This window comes from Nannospalax galili, unplaced genomic scaffold (genome assembly GCF_000622305.1).
Source record: "Nannospalax galili isolate Female #2095 unplaced genomic scaffold, S.galili_v1.0 scaffold548, whole genome shotgun sequence".
In the NCBI taxonomy this organism is placed as follows: Eukaryota; Metazoa; Chordata; class Mammalia; order Rodentia; family Spalacidae; genus Nannospalax; species Nannospalax galili.
Genome location: NW_008358999.1, coordinates 1,269,641 through 1,291,237, shown reverse-complemented (window position 1 = coordinate 1,291,237; position 21,597 = coordinate 1,269,641). Strand labels below are relative to the sequence as shown.

General features: G+C 51.0%; 1 protein-coding gene across 1 annotated transcript in view; it reads left to right on the top strand.

Annotated features, from left to right (window-relative positions):
- The first annotated feature begins 8,097 nt into the window (after positions 1-8,097).
- Efhd2 (EF-hand domain family member D2) overlaps positions 8,098-21,597 on the top strand; it is an 18,589-nt gene continuing 5,089 nt past the window's right edge. Inside the window, exon 1 of the mRNA XM_008822669.3 lies at positions 8,098-8,489. Within this exon, the coding sequence (XP_008820891.1) occupies positions 8,182-8,489 (308 nt within the window). The 5' untranslated portion in view covers positions 8,098-8,181. The remainder of the gene's footprint in view (positions 8,490-21,597) is intronic.

Here is a 21,597-nt window from a genome sequence, read left to right as displayed (position 1 = left end):
ATGAGCTCACACAGTGTTTACCAGAACCTTCTATCTATTATCCCTTCTGTCTCCTGAGCACAGAGCTGCTTAAATAACCTCTGGGTCACAGTGATGCCCAAAGACCAGCAGGTCACATGGCCCCAACCCCTATCTGATGCCACTGTCACTTCCTCAGAGACAACAAGGGGCAGACACTTGAGACGCCTGTGTTCTAAGAGTTCCTGGTAGCTTTAGGGTCAAGTCATGTGAGTGCAGAGGTGTCGATTTAGCAGCTTCTCTTTCCTGGCAGTGACCTTCAGACCTAAGAGTGGGTGACTGATGCTCTAGAGAGGACCCTGAGAAAACCCACAATGTGTCCCCAGCCCTCAGGGCATCACAGACCACCACATTCATTCAACAAATACATCTCCTGCACTCGCCTCAAGCCAGGTACTATGCCAGGTACTGGAGGGGGAGGGATCCAAGGTGAACCAGGAAGTCTGCATGGGGGCAGGGCATCAGCTATCTTATTAACAGTTCCTGTTAATAAAATATTAACCAGGATCATCAGTGTGTGTGGGCCCAATCAGAAGGGGGTATAGCTGGGAGCTGTTCCTCTCCCATCATCCAGTGGGGTCCAGTAACTCTCACACTTCTACCCCTATCCTCCCCACACCAGTCCTCCCATTTGCCTAGAACCAGGATGGGTCCAGGACCACACCCAAGTGTTCAGGACACTTCACAAATAAGTCTTGATTTGCCAGAAGCAGCAGCACGCTGCCTTCCCAGAGCAGCTGCTGCCAGTATAAAAATCACAACCCATATAAGAACCATCTTTGGGAGAGGTCCAGGAGGGTACTGCAGAGGCGAATGGCTAGGTTTTAAGGTATTTTTTCCCACACACGCATGCACGCACACATTGTCTGGGGATTTCAAATGGCTAAGTGTTGTGTGATCAAACATCGGTTCACCCCAGACAGAAACCAATGACAGACCAAAATAATGATTGCACTGAAGTCCAACGTGACCATCCAGTGAGTTTATTGGGGTTACTTACAGGACCGTAGGTGAGGGGTTACTTACAGGAGCATGGACAACTCAAAGGCAGCCTGGAGCACTCCTGGAGGCAGCTCTGCAGGTGAGAGTCTCCCCTCCTGAGTCATTGCTACTGCGTCTTATAAGTTTCAGCTATCCAGGACTTGTAAGGTTAGCTTTATGATCTGAGTCTCACAAACCTCCCTCCTCCCCTCCTTCCTCCCTCCCTCTTCTAGGATGGAATGTTTGAACTCCTTGGAAATTCTTCCATAACATTAAGACCTGGGTCTGTCAGGGAGTTAAGCTTGGACATTGACCTTCCTGTGACTTAACCTGCCTGTGACTTAAAATTCAGGTGGGCCATGCATAGTAGTGTACATCTTTAATCCCAGCACTCCCGGAGGCAGAGGCAGGCAGATCTCTGTGAGTTCAAGGTCAGCCTGGTCTACATAGTGAGTTCCAGGCCAGCTGGAGCTACAGGGAGAATCTGTCTCAAAAAAAAAAAAAAAAAAATCCAGGTGGAGGGTCTAGAGAGATGGCTCAGCACTTAAGAGCACTGGCTGCTCTTGCAAAGTACCCAGGTTCAATTCCCAGCACCCACATGACAGCTGACAACCATCTGTAACTCCAAGTCCAGGAGATCTGACACCATCTTCTGACCTTTGTGGGCATTGCATGACATGGGTGCACTTACATACGTGCAGGCAAAACATCATATATAATAAATGAAAATAATAAATCCAGATGGGGACAAGCAAAATGGTTCATCAGGGAAATGCTACTAAATCTGATGACTTTAGTTCGATCCCCAGGCCCCACATGATGGAAGTCAAGAACTGACTCGTGTAAATTGTCCTCTGACCTCCACATGGGCACTCAGATCCCACCCCCAACCACTCACAAGTAAATAAATGTAATTAAAAAAAGAAAAAAAAAGCACTCAAGCCTATGCCGCTAATTTTTCTTTCCAGTGTTAAGAATCAAACCCAGGAACCCAAGCATGCTAGGCAAGCATTCTATCAGTGAGCTACATCCCCAACCCTTATGCAAATAATTTGAAATACCATCTAGCTTCTCAAGTAAATTCACAGTGTCCAAGACCACCCCAAAAGAGAACTTTCTACATGAGTCTGCTTCTAAACACTTGGAAAAGTTTCCATCCATCATCTTCTCCTCCCACTCCACTCAGAGGTCCCTTAAGTCCCTGGATGACACCTTGAACTCCTTCCTTCACTACACCACTACAAGGCTTCCTGATGTGGCGAGAGATAAGGAGAGAGAGAGGGAGAGAGAGAGAGAGAGAGAGAGAGAGAGAACTATGACCTCTGCCTCTGTCATCAACCATTGCTCCAAGTGTGTATTTATGGCGTCCCTGAACCTTGACTTCTGAGCATTTTTCTCAATCCATCCAGAGTGTTTGTAATGATTAATTAGTACTCTGGTATTCGTGATGTTCTGAGTTGTATGTATACTGCATGCTATGACCCATGTTATCTCTGAAGGCTTCCCTAATCCCTTCTTGCTTCCCCAGCATCTCAGGGCTGGGGGGACCACCCAGATCTGTCAGGCTCTGGAATGTACCTCCAGTGATCATACCGTCTTCCATCACCCCAAAGCACCTCCACCTCCTCTTTCTTATTTCTTGCCTCTCTTTCTTTGTGTTTTCATTGCGTGTGTGTGTGTGTGTGTGTGTGTGTGTGTGTGTGTGTGTGTGTGTGCGCGCGCGCGCACGCGCGCGCACCTGTGAGGGTGGGCAGGTACACCCATGCACTCACACAAATGGCATGAATGTCCTGTTCTATCACTTTGCCTTATTCCCTTGAGACAGGGTCTCTCACTGAACCTGGAGCTAAGCTGGCAGTCAACAAGCCCGGGTCTCCACCCACCCCAGCATTGGGATGAAAGGCATGTGCAGCCACACCCAGCCTTTTTTTTTTATGTGGGTGCTGGGGATTTGAACTCAAGTCCTCATGCTTGCACAGCAAACACACTAACCCACTGAGCCATCTCCCCAGCCTATCCTTCCCCCTTTTCAAACTGCTGTTGGTTTTCTTCATATTACTTCACCCCTCCCCAAAAAACAGTTATACAAGTAGATGTGGGAGGAAGAAAAGAAACATGTCGTTGATGACTAAGACTGCCTAGCTCCCTCAGCACTTGTGACAGTGTCAGAATTGGCTCTCTCTCGCCCCAGGCTCTGTAGAAATCCTTTGCCGAGGGTGTGATTTTTCCTGAAGATCATTCTTTCCAGATGACCAAATGCTGGAATGTGTCATCAGCACAGATCGTTCCTTGCTGCCAAAATCTATGCTCAGGGCACAGAACTCAGGGTCATTCTAAAGCGATTTCTCCTCATAAAGAGCCAACTGGTATTTCCTGGAAGTTTTGTCTCCAATTAGAGCCTATCAATTATCTTTGTTTGTCTCCCCCTCACTGTGCTCTGGTTTCTAGAAGAAAAAATCGTTTTTCCTGAAATCCAATGACCTCAAGAAGGAAAAAGGTTCAAATGAAACACAGCCTCCAGCTTGCAGCCCTACGACCTCCAGCTTAAGGAAAGATCAACAGCAAGCAGCCCTCTAGTCAGGACCAGAATCCAAAGCCTCCAAGATGGGAGGAGCAGTGAGTACCCTGACCTCCTGCCCCACAGCCTGGGACTGAGAGATAGCTTACCACACAAATATAATGACCTGGGTTTGATCCCTAGCACCCATGTAAAAAACTTATTCTTCAAAAGTTCCAGCCAGTGAGACAGTGTCTCAAGAAAAGGTAGATGGTGCCTGAAGTATGACAGCCAAAGTCAACCTCTACCTTTACACACTTAAGGCCAACTCAAGAGATATTAAAAGGGGGCTGGAGAGATGACTCAGCAGTTAAGAGCACTGGCTGCTCTTGCAAAAGACTTGGGTTTGGTTCCCAGCACCCACAACCATCTCCAGAAACCCTGGCCTCTGTAGGCACCAGGAATGCATGTGGTGTACATATACATACATATATGCAGGAAAACATTCATACATATAAAATAAAAATATGTTTGTCTTTTTTAAAAATTTTTATGTGTATGTGTGTATTGCCTGCATGTAGGTAAGTACACCCTTGTTGCACAATGCCCACGGAGGACAGAAGAGACTGTCGGATATCCTGGAACTGGAGTTACGGACAGTTGTTGGCTGCCATGTGGGTGCTGGAATTCGAACCTGGGTCTTCTGCAAGAACAGTCAGTGTTCTTAACTGCTAAGCCATCTCTCCAGCCCGTTTTTTTGTCTTTTTGAGACAGGGTCTCCCTGTAGTCCCAGCTGACCTGAACTCACTATGTGGACCAGGCTAGTCTTGAATTCACAGAGATCCACCTGCCTCTGCCTCCCAAGGGCTGGGACCAAGGCATGTGCAACCACACCTGGCCTAAAATAAATATTTTTTAAAAAGAGAGGTGTTAAAAGGGCTTTCCCAGCTGGGTATGATGGCCAGCCTGGGCTACACAGTGAGTTCTGAATCAGCCTGAGTTGCAGAGTAAGACTGTACTTCCAAAAATCAAAGAGCCATGGAGATGGCTCAGTGGGTAAAAGCACTTGCCATGAAAGCCTGCCATCTGAGTTTGATTCCTGAATCCCACTGTGGAGGGAGAGAACCAACTTGAGAAAATTATCCTCTGACTTCCAGAAATGTGTCACACACACACACACACACACACACACACACACACACACACTAATAGTAATAAGTAATAAGTAATAATAATTTTTAAAGAAATTGAGAGGGACTTGCTCATCCTCTTAATTCAGGCAGGGTTCCTGAGCTGAGAGTTTAACGGCAGCAAGGCTCCAGAAGGCAGGTCCCCTTTTTTCAAGATGCCACAGATAAGAGAGGAATTTCTCCCACCTGTGTGTCAGGGTGCCCACCCTCCATCCCCAGGACTGCATCCACATAAGCTAATGGAAAGTTAAAGATTTTAATGGACATGGCTCATTCAAATAATTCAAACTCAGATTGTTCACATAATCTCATTCTGAAGTCCTCTCCTGTGTCAAACAGATACAAAACATTTTGTAATTAAGGCAGTGCTGTTTCCTGAAGAACTATCAGAAACCATAAATTCACTGTGATGCCAGCACTAGGAAACCTGAGGCTGGAGACTCTCCAGTTTGAGGCCAGCGTGGGCCACATAGCAAGTTCTTGGACTACAAAGTAAGACCCTAACTCAAACAAACCAGGGCCCCAGGGAGGATGTAACTCAGTTTGCAGACCCCTTGCATAGCGTGCTCAAAGCCCTGGGGCATGATGGCACTTTCTTTGTACTCCCAGCATTCAGGAGGTGGAGTCAAGCAAATACAAAGTACAAGGTCATCCTCAGCTGTACAGAGCTCAAAACTATTCTTGGCTACATAAGACTCATATTTCAGGGGCTGGAGAGATGGCTCAGCGGTTAAGAGCACTGACTGCTCTTGCAGAGGACCCGGGTTCGATTCCCAGCACCCACATGGTGGCTATGAACTGTCCTTAACTCCAGTTCCAGGGGAATCTGAAGCCCTCTTCTGACCTCCGCAGCATTGCACGACACGGGTGCACTCACATACATGCAGGCACCACGCTCATACACATAAAATAATAATAAAATATTTTTTTTAAAAAAAGACTGTATTTCAAAAAACATATTCCTAAATTGGGTAAACTGAGACTCACCAGAGAGTTGAAAGTAACGAACTGCTTTTCCAGGAAGATCAAGAACTGGCAAGCCCAGATATGTCGGTGTAATTTAAATGTTTCAATCTATGCCCTGCCCCTGGTCCTTTGGTATTAAATAAATAACAAACTGTGGTTTTTTTCTTGAGTCTTTCAAGACCACAAATGGAAACATACCTTTTACAAGTAGCTAGACCCAACTGCCCAAGACTGACAAATGCTCAACAATAATGATCTTTAAGAAAACAAAATCACAAGCTGGCCATGTTAGTCCCAGCTCTGGGGAGGCAGAGGCAGGCAGATCTCTGTGAGTTAGAGGCCAGCCTGTTCTACATAGGAAGTTCAGCCAGTTATGTAGACCAACTGGGGCTACAGGGAAACCCTGTCTCAAAAATACCAATAAATGAATGAATGAATAAATAATAAATAATAAATGAAAGGAAGGAAAAAAAAGAAAAGAAATTCACTTAACTTGACCATCTATTGGACTTGGTAGCAACCTCACAAACACGTGCAAGATTTTTTATGTTCATCTTATTTTTCCAAATACCTTTTAATTCAGCCGTGTTCTTAAAACATACCAGCAAATACTGATTGAATGTCTTTCTCTACTAGTCTTCCTGTGACAGCCTCAGGTGACCTCAGTTTCAACACTTTGACTTTAGCCAGCCTTCCCCATCTTTTCTCTGCACCATGACTGGGGGGGGGGGGTTGTTTCATGGTTGTTAGCAATTGCCCCAACATTTTAGAGAATATACAAAGGGCAGAAAATCTGACTTCAGTAAGCAGTATGTCCCCTGGGTGCTTGTTAAAAATGCAGATTCCTGAACCCCATGTCTGAGGGCAGGCTTGATAGAGTGGATGGGGCCTAGGAAGCCAGGATTATAACCAGGGTCCTGGTGTTGAGGCTAGAGCACCATAGTTTTGTAGTTTTAGTATTTTATTTTCACTTAGTTTTTTTTTTTTTATTTTTTTTTTTTTATTTTTTGTGCACGAGTGCATTGCCTATATGTGAGTGCACCCGTGTCGTGCAATGCCGCGGAGGTCAGAAGAGGGCTTCGGATTCCCCTGGAACTGGAGTTAAGGACAGTTGGTAGCCACCATGTGGGTGCTGGGAATCGAACCTGGCTCCTCTGCAAGAGCAGTCAGTGCTCTTAACCGCTGACCCATCTCTCCAGCCCCTCATTTAGTTATTTTCAATGTGCCACTGTTTATAAAGATGACTGAGTAGGGAGGCAGACAGTGGAGACCACTGGAAGATGGAATCTCGTATCTCTGCTGGTCCTCGGGCCTGCTCTGAAAGTTCTGGAATATAGGCCCAGCTGCTCTCCAGTCTGACTCTGCAGTTACCATGCCATAGCAAGGCCTTAGAGTGGTCCCATTACCCAATGCCCAATATTTTGTTTTTAATTGTGTGTGTGTGTGTGTGTGTGTGTGTGTGTGTGTGTGAATGCCAGTACCTGTGGGGGCCAGAAGAGGGTGACCAATCCTGCAGCTGGAGTTGGAAGCAACTGTTGAGTCCCCCACTTCTCCATGGGTGCTGATTCTGAACTCAGATCCTCTGTAAGCACAGTGCCCACTCTTTACTGAGCCAACTCTCCAGCCCCAGCTTTGGAATTTTAAACTAGATAAGGACAAATCCTCTCTGAACTCCTCCCTCCCAACCCGCATCCCTGAGCCTTCAGGGAGGAGGTCACTTCTCTGGGTCCTCCTCCCAAGGGTTAACATCAAGATCTCCCTGTCAATCCCCCTTGAAGCAGAGTGCCAGGCAATAACCAGGCCCAGTGGCTATTATGCTGAGTCATCATGTAATGAAGGGACCAGTCCCTTCCCCTTTTCCCTGTTTGGGGACCTTTCAGGACTGGGGTCCGGCCCCATCTCCCTCACAGCCACTGGCCCAGGCTTTCCCAAAAGATGCCAGTCGCCCATGACCTGGGGACGAGGGACAATTCCAACTGGGCTCCAGCTTCAGGGTCCACCTTCTTCAGACCCTAACAACCTCAAGGAGAACACCAGTGTTTCACGACCATGGTCTCCATGGCAACCGACAGGCTGTCATGAGCACAGAATGGTGACTTCACGGCGTGGGGATTCCAGAGAAGAGGCGGGGGGAGGGAGTGGACGCCCCCCAGTCTCTGACCTCCAGCCACACCGAGGGATCCCTCCTCCCTCCCGACCCGACCCTCCATCCGTGGCTCTGCAGCTCCCCAGAAGTCATAAGAGGGATGCTGATGGCTTGTCACTCAGGCCCCCTGGCATCACCGGGGGCGAGGATGGCGAGCTGGGATGCAGGACGCGCTTGAGCCCCGGGGACAGAGAGGGGGGACCCCCTGCGCACAAGGCGCCGGGCAGCTGGAGCCGGGCCGGGGCGGGGGCGGGCGGTCCCCTAAGTCCCACCTTCGGAGGCGGTGCCTGGCGGCGGGGAGTGTCAGGAAGAGGAAGAGCGCGGCCCGCGGTGCGCCGCGCGCGGAGCAGGGGCCGGGCTGAGGCAGCGCCGCGCGGGCCACCATGGCCACGGACGAGCTGGCCAGCAAGCTGAACCGGCGGCTGCAGATGGAGGGCGAGGGCGGCGAGGCGGCCGAGCAGCCGGGCCTCAACGGGGCAACGGGGGCCGCTGCGGCCGAGGCTCCCGACGAGGCTGCCGAGGCGCTGGGCAGCGCGGACGACGAGCTGAGCGCCAAGCTGCTGCGGCGCGCGGACCTCAACCAGGGCATCGGGGAGCCCCAGTCGCCCAGCCGCCGCGTCTTCAACCCCTACACAGAGTTCAAGGAGTTCTCCCGGAAACAGATCAAAGACATGGAGAAGATGTTCAAACAGTGAGTGCCCTCGCGCTCCGCGTTCCCGCTACCCCGGGCCTCCCCGAACCCCCAAATTAGCGCGGCGCCCCAAGCCAGGCTCCCCTAGAACCTGTGATTCCGTCCCCTACCCCCGCCGGGGTTGGGAACTCCGCAGTCCCTTCCAGACCGCCACGAGGCTTCCAGAACAGCCACCCCCACCGTGTGTATGGGTCTGGGGACCCCCTGGCCCTGGCACGTGACTCCTCCTAGTGATACTGCCCCCACGACCCTGTAGGCCTCCACAGGCGGGTTAGGGAGCCTCCGGAGATTCCTTCCAGATAAAAGCGTGCCCCCCCAAGTCCCCCACTGCTACCATATACCCAAGTGCAGACCCAGCTCTCACTTATTGGTACTGCGCCCACCACCCTACACGCACACACAGGACCAGTGGCTTCCCTTCTTCCTCCATCCCTGTGACTCGGTTCCATCCTCATGCCCAGACCCACATTCCATTTCTGTCCTCTGCCCCTCCCCCCCCCCCCCCCCCCCCCGCCGCAACAAACGCACCCCCAGTGCCTCGCAAGGGGGACATTGTCCGACCCCTTGCCTTTCACTAGAGTCCTTTAATTTCTTCTGCTACCTCTGGTCCCTCTCAACATGGGTTCTGGGTAAGGATCCCCTACACCCATTATTCTGTGTTTACTAACTGTGGCTGAAAGCTCTTCAGTCTCTTCCAGCCCACCCCCACCCACCCTATTGGTCAGGTCCCAAATCCCTAGCACTTAAGGGGCCACTCGGTCCCTGTCCCCTATTTGCAGGCATGGAACTCGCCTATCATCCCTTCAGGGCTGAGTCCCCGCTCTGGGCTTAGTCTCCTCCATACACTGTGGATCCTCCTGCCTGCCCTCCTCACCCCTGCACCCAGCAGCTTCTATTAGAAGGCTGTCCTCTTACCTAGACCGGTTCCTCCCCACATAGGATCCCTGGTGCCCCACAACCCCCCAGGCAGTTAGGGGACCCCTTGCTATGTGCCTTGCCCAATGACTCGCACTTCTACCCTCTGTTCCTATGGTCCAGCCCTTCTACCCCCACAAAACTAAGCAATATCTGGGGAGGGATGAGAGAGAGAGGAGAGAGAGAGAGAGAATCTAGTTCCCTTCCCTTCCATTTTTGTCTGGTGTAATATTGGCAGCCCCTCTCTCCCCAGCCATGCTGGTGCCCATGGTGGTAGGGATGGTGTCCGTGCCCCTCCATATGACAGCCTTCCCCACCCCCTGTCACCCTCCCCAGGCTCCTGGGAAAGGAAACAGCCCCACAGGTACTAGGCTAGTGTGCAACCTTTAGTGGGTAGAGCCATCAGAAGCTGAGGTTTGCAGCAGGGTGTGGTAGGGAGGGTGGGGAGTGGTAGGCAGAAGGTCTGCTGGTGGAGAACAGCAGACAGGTGAGGCATTGACTGCCTCAGCCACACCCAGCTGACTGCCCTGACAACCAGGAAGCCCAATAAGGGGGTGTTTCCTAAGTCCAGGGCTGAGAGAGGCTCTTCCCACATCTCACTCCTCCCCATGTATGTAACTTCTGCATTTACTCCCCACACAAGGATAGAGGGTTTTGGTTCCCAACCCCATGCTGTCCCATATCCCCCCAACTCTTAAACCTCTACATGGAGGTCATAGGGCTGGAGGAGCCCCCTCTGACTCAGGGTCCCTATGGGAGTTCTTATGAAGCTTCCTCCTGTCCACACTGACGGGACAACAGGAGTCCCACTTTGCTGGCTCTTCAACTCTAGGCAGCTGTGACTTTACTATGTGACTTCCAGGTAGCACTGCCCTGTGGGGTATTCAGATGAGTCATAGTTCCTGCAGAGATAGGACTTGGGCAATAAGGGACTCCCGCTGCCTCCCACCTGTCCCTGACACTGGCCGGTTTTATCACCCCTGCACAGATGGAGTCTGGCCACAAACTAGTATAAAATAACTTGCCAGGACTGCACAGCTAGAAAGTAGGGGGAGACTTCAAACCCAGACCACTGGCTTCAAAGCCCACGCTCCTCCCGCTCCCGTGAGCGTGTCTCATCACAGACTTCTATCAGTGTCTCGAAGCATGCTCCAACACCCCTTTCTGTGTGCATGGCTGACTTTCCTTCATGCCTCCACCGCTTTGTTCTTACATGTTCAATAAGAACTTAAACCGTGGAGCTGTTCGGGGGAACCCAAACAACCCCAATGAGAAGGCTTGGGAGACTTCACTTTGGCCAATGAGGAACCAGTGGAGAGAATGGCCTTGAAGTTCTGTTTGCAAAAAGCACTCAACTTTTTACACAGGCTGTTTCTGGGATAGGTTTGACTGAGACGTACTTTCAAGGCAATTAGGAGGAGCTGGACCCCTTCAATCCACCTCTTAACACCAGCACTGCTTGTTGGGGTGTTGGGAGGCATGACAAGGGGCAGGAAGGGGCCAGGAAGCTGGACCCTCTAGGGAAGGAAGTGCCACTCGCCGGGGCCCCTGGCCAGGGCACAAAGCTGCTGATTAGGTATTCAAGGAAACAAGGCCTTACTGTGCCCACAGCCCAGCCCAGCTGAGTTCCGGCTGGGAACAGTCACAGACGGCCTCGCAGAGCACAAAACGCCTCTTCTGTTTCCACTGTGCAAGTGGCTGCTGCCTCCTGGGGCCCAGCAGGTCCCAGGGATGGCAGCCAGGGCTCTGCTGAGAACAGGGTGCAGGGAGGTGGGGAGCCAGTGCCCCTGGGAAATCATGCCAGCCCTGGGTATAGGAGATAGCAGGCAGAAAATGGGGAGCTGGCCTTGCTTTGGCAGCCTAGGTCTCCCTCCTCATCCTCTTGTCCTCCCTGGGCCTCAGTCTCCCCATCTGCAAAAGGAGCTGGCTGTGTGGTGGTTTCCAACGGCACAGCTGCTCTGACCTTATTCTGAGGGATCCTGAACCCTAGCGCCCCTCAGAACTGCCATCTGGAGTTTTCTGGGTCATTATTCCATGTAGATACAGCCCAAGGACAGTGGTAGAGGGAGAATGGAAGAAGCATCAGGCTCTGATGTCCATCACCAACCTCCACACTTACAGTCACACAGTCACCCCAGGAAAGACTGGCTTCAATCCCTCTCCCCATTTTACAGATGAGGAAATTGAGACCCTTAATGGAGAAGTGATCTGGTCAGGGTCATGGGAGGTTTTCTGGGACTGGGGCCTAGAGATGACACAGGCTGAGTTCTGTCTGCTGTCAGGCACAGAAGCCCTGCGTGCAGCATGGAGCCTGTGCTCCATCCTCCTAGATGGCCTTTGGTGGCATCCATCTTTTCATCCCCCTCGCTTCTCCTTCCCTTTCTTCCCATCCATCCAGGCTTGTTTCTAGAACCTTCCAAGGCAAAAATGCATGGGACAGCCCCGGAGACATCCCTGGGCTGACGACAGCCTAGGGAAAGCTCTAGAGGGTTTGGTAAGCTGACACTTGCCTGAAAGGCAAACAGCCACATAATTGTGAATCTGCCGTGGAATCTGAGGAAGGTGCCCTAGTTCCTGGTCCTACCTGGCCACACTGGCCCTGTCCCCAGCCTCCTTCCCACCCACTTTATCTCTTGACCCCCTGTGTCAGGCAAGCAAGCCTTCCCTTCAGGAGCTCTAGAGGCCACCAGCCCTTCTGTCCCTCTCCTCCCCTCCTGGTTAAGAGTCTGCAGCCTTGGGTTTGAATCCCACACCTGGAGCAAGTTACTGAACCCTCCCTTTCTGCGCCTCTTTCCTCATCCTGAAATAAAGAGGACAAAGTTCTCGCTTCACAGCACTATCAAGTTCTTATAACCCAGTGCTTAGCATGGACTCAGTACTCACTACATTACCCTCATCCCAGGTTCAGCATATACCCCGGTAGGCAGTCATCAGAACTGACACTGAGGTAGCTCTAAACAAGCCATTGGCAGCCTCCCCCACCAGACTTGCCTCCTCCCCCCAGAGCTGCCTGGCTGTTAAGCTGGCCACAGCCCTTTGCTTTGGCCTGAATGACTGTCTGGGATTCAGCCTGAAAAATATTTCCTTCTGCCCAGCAGATGCTCTGATTGACAGCTACATATTGCTCTGATAAATAACAAAAATAGAGAAATGAATTCATTATCACTTAATGATGTGGAAGGCAGGTACAGAAAAAAGGGACGAGCAAACAACAGCCCTGCAGTGACACAAAACTGGGACTCCAGCCACTGCCTCCCACCACCCAGACAGATCTTTCTGAGTACTGGGCTTCTCAGCCTCAGTTTCCCCTGGGGCTATAGGACCTAGTTGGTAAAGCATTAAGAAATTGGGTGTGGGGGCTGGAGAGCGGGCTCAGCAGTTAAGAACACTGACTGTTCTTGCAGAAGACCCAGGTTCGAATCCCAGCACCCACATGGCAGCTAACAACTGTCTGTAACTCTAGTTACAGGGTCCTCGGGCATTGCACAACACAGGTGTACTTACCTACATGCAGGCATAACACTCATACACATAAAATAAAATATTTTTAAAAAGAAATTGGGTGTGAAAAACAGAATCCATCACAGCATATGCCTAGGGACTGTTTACTTCAGTGTTTTTATTTTTTTTTATTTTTTGTTTTTTTAGTCTCTTTGAAACAGGGTCTTCCTGTAGCCCCAGCTGGCCTGGAACTCACTATGGAGACCAGTCTGGCCTTGAACTCACAGACATCACCTGCCTCTGCCTCCCAAGTGCTGGGACTACAGGAGTGCGCCACCACGCCCAGCATAGATGGTATTTTTAGAAAAATGTTTCTTCCTCTGATCACTCACTAAGTTTCTGTGTATGCAAGTTCCAGCCTTTGAGACACTTAGTGCCTCAGAGGACATGACCTTTGGAGGGGGGGGTCTTTGGTGGGCCCACAGGACCAATAATGAAAGGTTCCTTTATTTCTACCATCAGGAAGGACCTCAGCCACGTACTCCTCACAGCCAGCCCCTCCCTGCTCTGTGCCCAGTCCAGCTGCTCCCAAGGAAACTTCTCACCTGTGTGACTTAGGGGTCAAGTTTAATCCTCACACCAGCCCAAAGAAGTGGACGCAATCATTGTCCCCACTGGACAGATGAGGAAATGGAGGCTTCTAGAATTTGAGTCACTTGACCAAGGTCATAAATAAATGTGCCAGGATTAGAACTAGGAGGCCAGAGAGGTTGAGGTCCTTGTTTGCAGAAGTCAAAAGCCTGGTTTAGTCGGGGTGGGGTGCCTCACACCCCAGGGAAGGAGGATTCACTGTGGTGAGCCCCTCTCCATTCGTCCATTCCTTCCACTTCCCCTCTGCAGCTGAGTCACCTCCCCCTTCCTCCTTCTGGGGACTTTCCACTTCCCCCAGGTTTACACCTCCCGCCTGCCTTCTTTTCAGCCTTTCCTGCTACCTGAGGCCAAGGCCCAGCTTCAGCTAGAAGAGTCCGGGCTCAGGGTCCCAAGTCCTCCTGCTTTGGGGCGAGTCAGAGGCCCGTCCTGCAAGACCAGGCCAGCCCAGCTGAGGGGTTAGTCACTTTGCAACCTCTTGCAGGGTCAGTCCGCACACGCTCCAGCAGCTGAGTTCCTTCTGACTGCCCAGCAGCACTTCTTGTCAGACTTCCGCTTTGCAAGAGGCGAGGTAGTAGCAGTGCCTAGCAGGTGTGGCTAGCCCAGCCAGGCCTGCGCAGTGCCGAGCCCGGAGGAAGCCCTTCCTGGATCTGGCTATTTTGGCTGATAAGGGAGCCACTGTTGACCCACTGGGTTCCAGGCCTCTGACCCCCTTCTTAATCTTTTCTTAACATCCTGCAAAGGTTCCCACACCCACTTCACAGATAGGAGCGTGAGTCTCAGAAGGTTAAAATCCCATAGCTGGTAGGCAGGACTTGAACCTGGATCTGACTGTAGATACCCTGTCCCCTTACTCATGTGGTTCATAGACCTGCAGCATCAGCTGTAACCCCAAGCTTGTTGGAAACTCAGAGGCTCAGGAGTTACCCTAGAGCTGTCAGATCCAAACGCATCTCAGGAAGTCTCCCCATTTTTACACAGAAGCATGGGAACTGCTGGCCAAGCCTGGCAGTGCAGGCCTGTCACCTCAGCTGCTCCAGGAGGCCTCTGAGGCAGGAAGGTAGAGAGTTCAAGGTCAGCCTGGGTGACTTAATGAGACTTTGTCAAATAATTAGAAAGGTGGCCAGGTATGGTGTTAACATACCTTTAATCCCAGCACTCGAGGCAGATGCAGGTAAATCTCTATGAGTTCAAGGCCAGCCTGGTCTACATTGTCAATTCCAGGCTAGCCAGGGCTACATAGTGAAAACTCGTCTCAAAAAAAGAGAGGGCTGGGAACATAGCTCAGTGGAAGAGCCCTTGTCTATAACATGCAAGAGACCCTAGAATTAATCCCCAGTGCTACTAAAAGGGGATAGGGGAGGAGGAAGGCAGGGAGAGAGCTCACAAGGACTAGACCCTAGCTTACTGCTTCTCTTAAGACTGACTGTAGGCAGGTTATTTCTCCTGTCTGAGCTATTTAGGAATAAGTTAAATGGAATCAATATTAAGTAAGTAATAAGTACTGGGTTGTATTAGACATACAATAACAGTCTTTCTAATCGTTATCATAAGTGATTATTAAGAGCAGGCAGGGAAGGAGGCAGTGACAGGCAGCTCCCAGATTGCCATCTGTGGTCCTGCCTGTGCGTGCTGTTGAACTTGAGGTTAACATGTCCCTGAGCCTTGACAGTCCTGAACAAATAGCCATCGGTCTGGGGCTCCCATCTGACTCTCCGACTCCTAGGAAAACTAGGGGAACTGTGAATCTCGCACACTGGTCCCCTCCGCCACCCCCTGACATAGGGCAGAAGATCAAGGTCAGATTCCGCCCAGAGGAGAGGAAGTGGGGGATGCCCAGTTTTCCCCATGAGTCAGGCTCTGGGGGTGGGGTCAAGGCAAGCTGACCCTGCTGAGCCGTCATTACTGGGCACTAGATACCCACCTTCACTTCCCTTCTAGGTAGACAAGCAGGGCCAGGCTGGCCAGAACGACTAACAAGTCATCTGCCTTCCAGAACTTTCCCACCCCAAGGAACCTGCAGCAAAGACCCAGGCAGGGCCCCAGAAGGGACAGAATTGGAGTTCCCTGTCGCTCCTACCCTCTACTTGAACAGTTGTTTGGATAATTGGTTTTTATCTGCCATCAGCCAGCAGACCTGGGGGAGCAATCAATCCTTCCCAAACCAAAGGGGCCAGTGAGCCCCCTGTCCTCAGGGGTAATCAAGACACCAAGCAGGAAAGCTGCATTGGGAATTTGACTCTCACAAAGAGCTCAGTGGTCTGTTGAAAAGGGATTATCTGTGCCTGCTTCACAGAGCTCTTGTGAGAATCTGAGACAGAACACTTGGCCTAGTGCTGAGCACATAGTAAGTGCTTAACAAAGTTGGCTATAATGATAATGCTATGAAGAGGGCCAAACTGGGTGCAGGGCCAAGCATTCATACCATCCTTGGAAACAGCCACTGCCCACCCCTGAGACTCTGAACTATCAGAACTGAGGAAGGAGATAGGCAGAAGCCAGCTGTGTAGGAGCGTGTTCAGCCCCGGTCTGCCTGGGTGGCAGCTGGGTGTGCCACTTTCAAGGGTGGAGGGATGGGAGGGATTTTTGTCACCAGCATCCAGGGCAGCAGCTGCTGAGTCCCCCCCCATCCCCCTGCCCTCCAAGGAAAACTATCCAGGGGGAGGCCTGTAGGAATGTGGGCCCCATGCCAGACCCACAGCCTCCCTCCAGGGCTGGAGAAAAGAGCTGAGTTCCTAGCCTCAGAGTTTCACTGCCAGAGCTTTGGGATGACATTAGCCTTCCCAGACCAGCCCCTAGTGGGGCATTCAGTCCAGCCTCTCCAACCACCTGCATGCTTGAAAATATGACACCCTCCATGGCCTAGGAGGAAGAGGAAGGTAGAGAGAGGAGGAAAGGTCCAGCTGATAGAATCCCAAACCTGCTGCATGACCCGGGGCTGATCACTGCCTATTCTGGGCCCTATTCACCTTCATAATGTGAAGCCAGTGGGTCAGCCCATGAGTCCTGGGGGCTAACCTTTCTTTTCTCGGATCCTCTGAGGCTCCTGCATCTTGATTTTCAGCTCAGAGAGGGCTGGGTTAAGAGCCCCCCCCCCCAGCCCAGATGCCACTGCATCTAACCTGGGAATGTTACTCTCCTGGGGCTGGAGGCATGGGGACAGTCCCCACTGTCACTTCCCTTAGGAAAAGCAAAGGCTCAAAGCCGTGCCCCTAGAGGCCCTGTCTCCCCTCTGCCCAGCCAGACCCCTAAGTTGCTGGTGTCTTTAAGTCAGGCCTAGTAAGGAGATAGAGAGGGGATGCTAGAGAGGTCCTGGGTCATCTGTCCATCCCACCCTCCAGGTCAATCCACTGTGAGCTTCTTCTAGCCCTGTACCATCAAACCTAGAGCCCCTGGAGAAGCCAGCATGGATTTTTGTTTTTGTTTAATTTTTGTTTGTTTAAATTCTTTTTGAATATGTTGCCCGAGCTGCCCTTAAACTCTCTGTAAATCTGGCTGGCCTTGTAAATCTGGCTGCCTCCAAGCGTTGGGATTATAGGAATGTGCCACATGCCACCACACCCAACTGCAGTGTGATTTTATCACCCCAGTGTCATTATTGTGTGCATAGTATGCGTGTAAGGTGCATGGTATCAGGTGCACAAAAGTTTTGTGATCAAACAACTGCCCTTATTATAATGTCATTAACAAATTTTAAGTACCTACTGTGTGATCACTGTTTTATATCCATTATTGCATTTATCCTTTAATATTCCTAAAAACAGACAGTAAGAATTGGTTATTACTATTGTAATTAGCATGTAGTAGGTTCCTGCTGCAGGCCTGCCTCTGAATCAAGTCTTCTAAGCCTTACCTCAGTCCCAAAATGAGTTCTTTGACCTGCATGATCGAAATGGGGACATTGAGCCTCCTGGGGTCACATGACTCCAGCCAGGTCACCCTGACAGACAAGGCTGGGGTCTGGAGTTGATGTGTGTCAAGTTAGCCCTGGAATCTGGCCATCCCAGCCTTAGGCCACATCAAGGCCTCAGGCACATGACTGGGGTCCATCTTGAGGCCTTTAAGGAATGAACACTTCCTCCAGGGCCACCTCCCAGCCCAGCACCTGGCTTCCCCTGTGTCACCTGGCTTGTTGATTGATTTGTTAGAGCTGTGGCCAGCCCTTGTATTGTACCCCTGGGGGCCAGAACTTGCCTGGGTTGGAGCCCAGCCCCAGTAATTGACCTTTGATTGATATAGGCAGTGGTTTGAGCTGAGGCCCAGCCTAGCCTGGAAACTTGCCAAAGACTGAAGAATCCACAGCCTGTCTTTCTATCAAAGTTTGAACACTGTTTCCTCTAGACTGAATGACCCCTGGCTTTGGGAGAAACACCGACCTTTGAATGTAGATCCAGCCAGGGCTCAGGAAGAACAGAGACGTGTGCCTCCCACCTGGGGTCAGGATCTCTAGCCTTCTAAGAACATCCAGGGCCATTGCCCCTCTATATGGTCCTCCTCCCCATCCTGACCTGCTGTGATTACTGAACTTAGAAAGTGGGCCAAGCATGATGGCCCATCTTTAATCCCAGCACTTGGGATTGCAGAGGCAAGTGCTCTGAGATTGAGGCTAATCTGGTCCACACAGTGAGTGAGTTCCTGGCCAGCTGTGGCTACCAGGAGACCCTGGCTTGAAAAAGAAAGGAAAAAAGGGAGGGAGGGAAGGAGAGTGTCTGACACATAGTGGGAACTTAGCCCTAACTAGATCACATTAGAGGTGGTAGCTGCCATCAGAGCTAGTTCTTTGTGAATCTCCACTGAGTGCTTGCTGTACATGAGCTCAGCCTGTCTCCCAGTGGCCCCATTAGAGGTGCCATTACATCCAGGTGTCTCAACTCAGCACCTGTGACATCTGAGGCCCATGATGGTCAGTTTTAATTGTCAACTTGACACAATTTAGAATCACCTGAGAAAGGAATCTCAGCGAGGGATTGTCTAGATCCATGTCTGGGGGATCCTCTTGATTATGTTAATTGATATGAGAAGACCCAGCCTAAATGTAGGCAGTACCATTTCCTGGATTTGAGTCCTGAATTACTATAAGAACAGTACTGTTGGTTCCTTTTGATGCTGTGATAAAACACTGGTAACCAAAAGCAATTTAGGGGAGGAAGGGATTTATTTGGCTTATACTTTCAGACCATTATTGAGGGAACTCAGGGCAGGAACTCAAGCAAGAACTTGACACAGAAATCAGGGAGGCACGCTATGTGCTGGTTCTGGCTCATGTTCAGCTAGCTTTCTTATATAACCCAGGACTGGCCTGCCTGGGGATGGTACCACCCACAGTGGGCTGGGCCCACCTATACCAATTAATAATCTAGATAATCACACACACACACAGAGAGAGAGAGAGAGAGAGAGAGAGAGAGAGAGAGAGAGAGAGGCCAATCTGATCTGGGAAATCCCTCAATTGAGATTCCCTTCTCAGATGACTCTAAGCTGTGTCAGGTTGACAGTTAAAGCTAACTAGGATAGGTAGGAAACATGAGCTGAACAGTTCATTCTCTCTCAACTGTGGATGTGATATGACCAAGCTGCTTCAAGCTCCTGCCTTGACTTCCCAGACTGTAACCTAGAATTGTGAGCTAAAATAAGCCCTTTCTCCCTAAGTTGCTTTTTCTCGGGGTATTTATCACAGCGACAGAAAAGAAACTAAGACTAGACTGTTCTGTGTGGAGGCAACTGACCTCCGGGGATTCTGTAGGCTTCCTTGGTGTCCACTTAGTAGCACCCATGGCTCCCAGCTTAAGACAACCAAAAAATATATCCAGGTATTATCAAATGTTCCTTAGGGAACACACATCTGTTAAGAAAACTGCATTGTGTGGAGGGGAGGCCCAGGCAGTCTGGCTCCAGAGCTAAGATTCATCATCTCTGACCTTTATTGGAGCCCAAGTTCAGAAAGTAGGGGGACATTGTGGTCCTAAAGGGCACAAGGAAGGCATTCACGTGTCCTGCCTCAAGAAAGACAAGTCCCAGCCAGGTGTGGTGGCACACGCCCTTAATCCCGGCACTTGGGAGGCAGAGGCAGGTGAATCTTTGAGTTCAAGGCCAGCCTGTTCAACACAGAGAGTTTCGGGTCAGCTGGGGCAACAGGGAGACCCTGTCTCAAAAAAGACCAAAAAAAATAAAGACAAGTCCCTCCCCAGGCCAAAGGAATGCAGCAAGTACCCAGGCCTCGGCCCCCATGGAAAAGGAGGGGTACCCAGTCACCTCAAGGGCTCCTCCTACTGCAGATGGAGGCTGGGCTGTGACAGCTCTTGCCTGCCTGACTTGCATCCCACCACATCCCCTCACACCTGCCCCCCAGTCCCTCTGCCCACAGGGCTCACTGGTCTGCCTGTCTCCACCCAGCATTCTCACCCTGGAGGGAACACAGGGTCCTTGAGCCCCATCTTTGCTGTGTTTTGTCACTTTCAAGCCCTGACTCACTCATGCACGGACTATTTATACCCCTCACACAAATGCACACCCTGGCGTTCCCAGGAGACAGTGCGCTGCAAGTGGCCACAGGATGAAGAAGGGAGGCTGAGTTAAGCACTGATAAACAAGGTCATTGGCCAGACAGACATGGTGTGTAAGCCCAGCTGCTCCCTTACTACTGTGTGACCTTGGTCAGTTAGCCTCTCTGAGCCTCTCTTATAAAAGATGTTCTTATGAGGATTAAATGAAAGAAAGAAAGTTTCTAGTGTAAAGACAGATTCCAATTTGTGACAGCTGTTAGGTGTCCAAAATGGGGCCGAGCTATGTGTGACTGGAGAGGGACAAAGGGGGAACATAAAGATGACCAGAAAGGAAATGTGTGTTCCTGGGACACAGATCTCTGGAATTCAGCACCTCTGTGTCACACTGTTGTCACCAAGCCAGCTGGTGACAACAAGATTTCCTTAGGCAGAAAAGTCCCAGTGCCACGCTGAGGCCGCTTTCCCTAGCTGCTTTGTCCTAGTGCAGGCCAGGTTTTGGTCAGCCTGACAAGAGGCCTGGCTAGCAAAGCCTTTGCTCTAGGTACATGCAGGGGACAGGCTGGAGGCCACCTTGGACCGCACTCATAGCACAGGAGGCGGTGGGAAAGGGACATTTAAACTCTGTTCCTCCTTGTCCCTGTCTCTACCATGTGGTTGGTGGTAGAGAAAACAAGGGAGGGTGGAGACAGAGGCCTCGTTATCATCCCGTCTTGTGCCAGGCTGCCCAGTGTCTCTGCCAGTCCCCATGGGCTCCCGGCACAGCCTGTTCCCTGAGCACAGCCAGGCCCACTTCCTCCCTGTGACCATGACCCTGCCTCTGCTTCTCCTGGATGTGATACTCTGCAAAGGCTGCTGAGACCTTGTCCTGCATTCAGTCAGCCGTCTAAGCACCAGCTGTGTGTTCTGGCTTCCCCTCCCAGGACCTAGCACTAAGCCTTGAGCAGAAAGTGAGATCCCCCGGTATGAAAGGCACCGTGTGAGAAGACCTGTGAAGGAGCATGTGGCTCAGTGCTGGAGCACTTGCCTAGCACCTTCCAACCACAGCCCCACAAAAAATATGATGACCCACACCTGTAATCCCAGCATGCAGGACGCAGAGGCAGGAGGCTCACCACACGTGCAAGGCCAGGCCAGTCTACATCATGAATTCCAGGCCAGCCAGGACTGCCTAGTGAGAACCTGTCTTAAAACTTAAAAGAGGCCATCTTTACATTCATGCTGTGCTCTGACCCCTGGGAATGATTTTGCTCCCCAGGGACAAATGGCAGAGTTTGGGAGCTATTTGGTTGTCAAGGCCTGGGAAGGATACTATTGTAAATACTCTGCAAAGCACAGAGGCAGCCCCCAAAGTGATGAGTAACCCTGCCCAGTAGGCTGTCTAAGATTGAAACACCTTGCCCCGAACCACAAGGCTCTGCTACCTAAACGGAGCCACAGATCAGGGTCAAACAAAGCTGAGATGTCCCTTGAGTGGCCGTAGAAATGCCTGAACTAGGGGCTGGAGAGACGGCTCAGTGGTTAAGAACACTGGTTGTTCTTGCAGAAGACCTCGGTTCAAATCCCAGCACCCACATGGCAGCTAACAGCTGTCCGTAACTCCA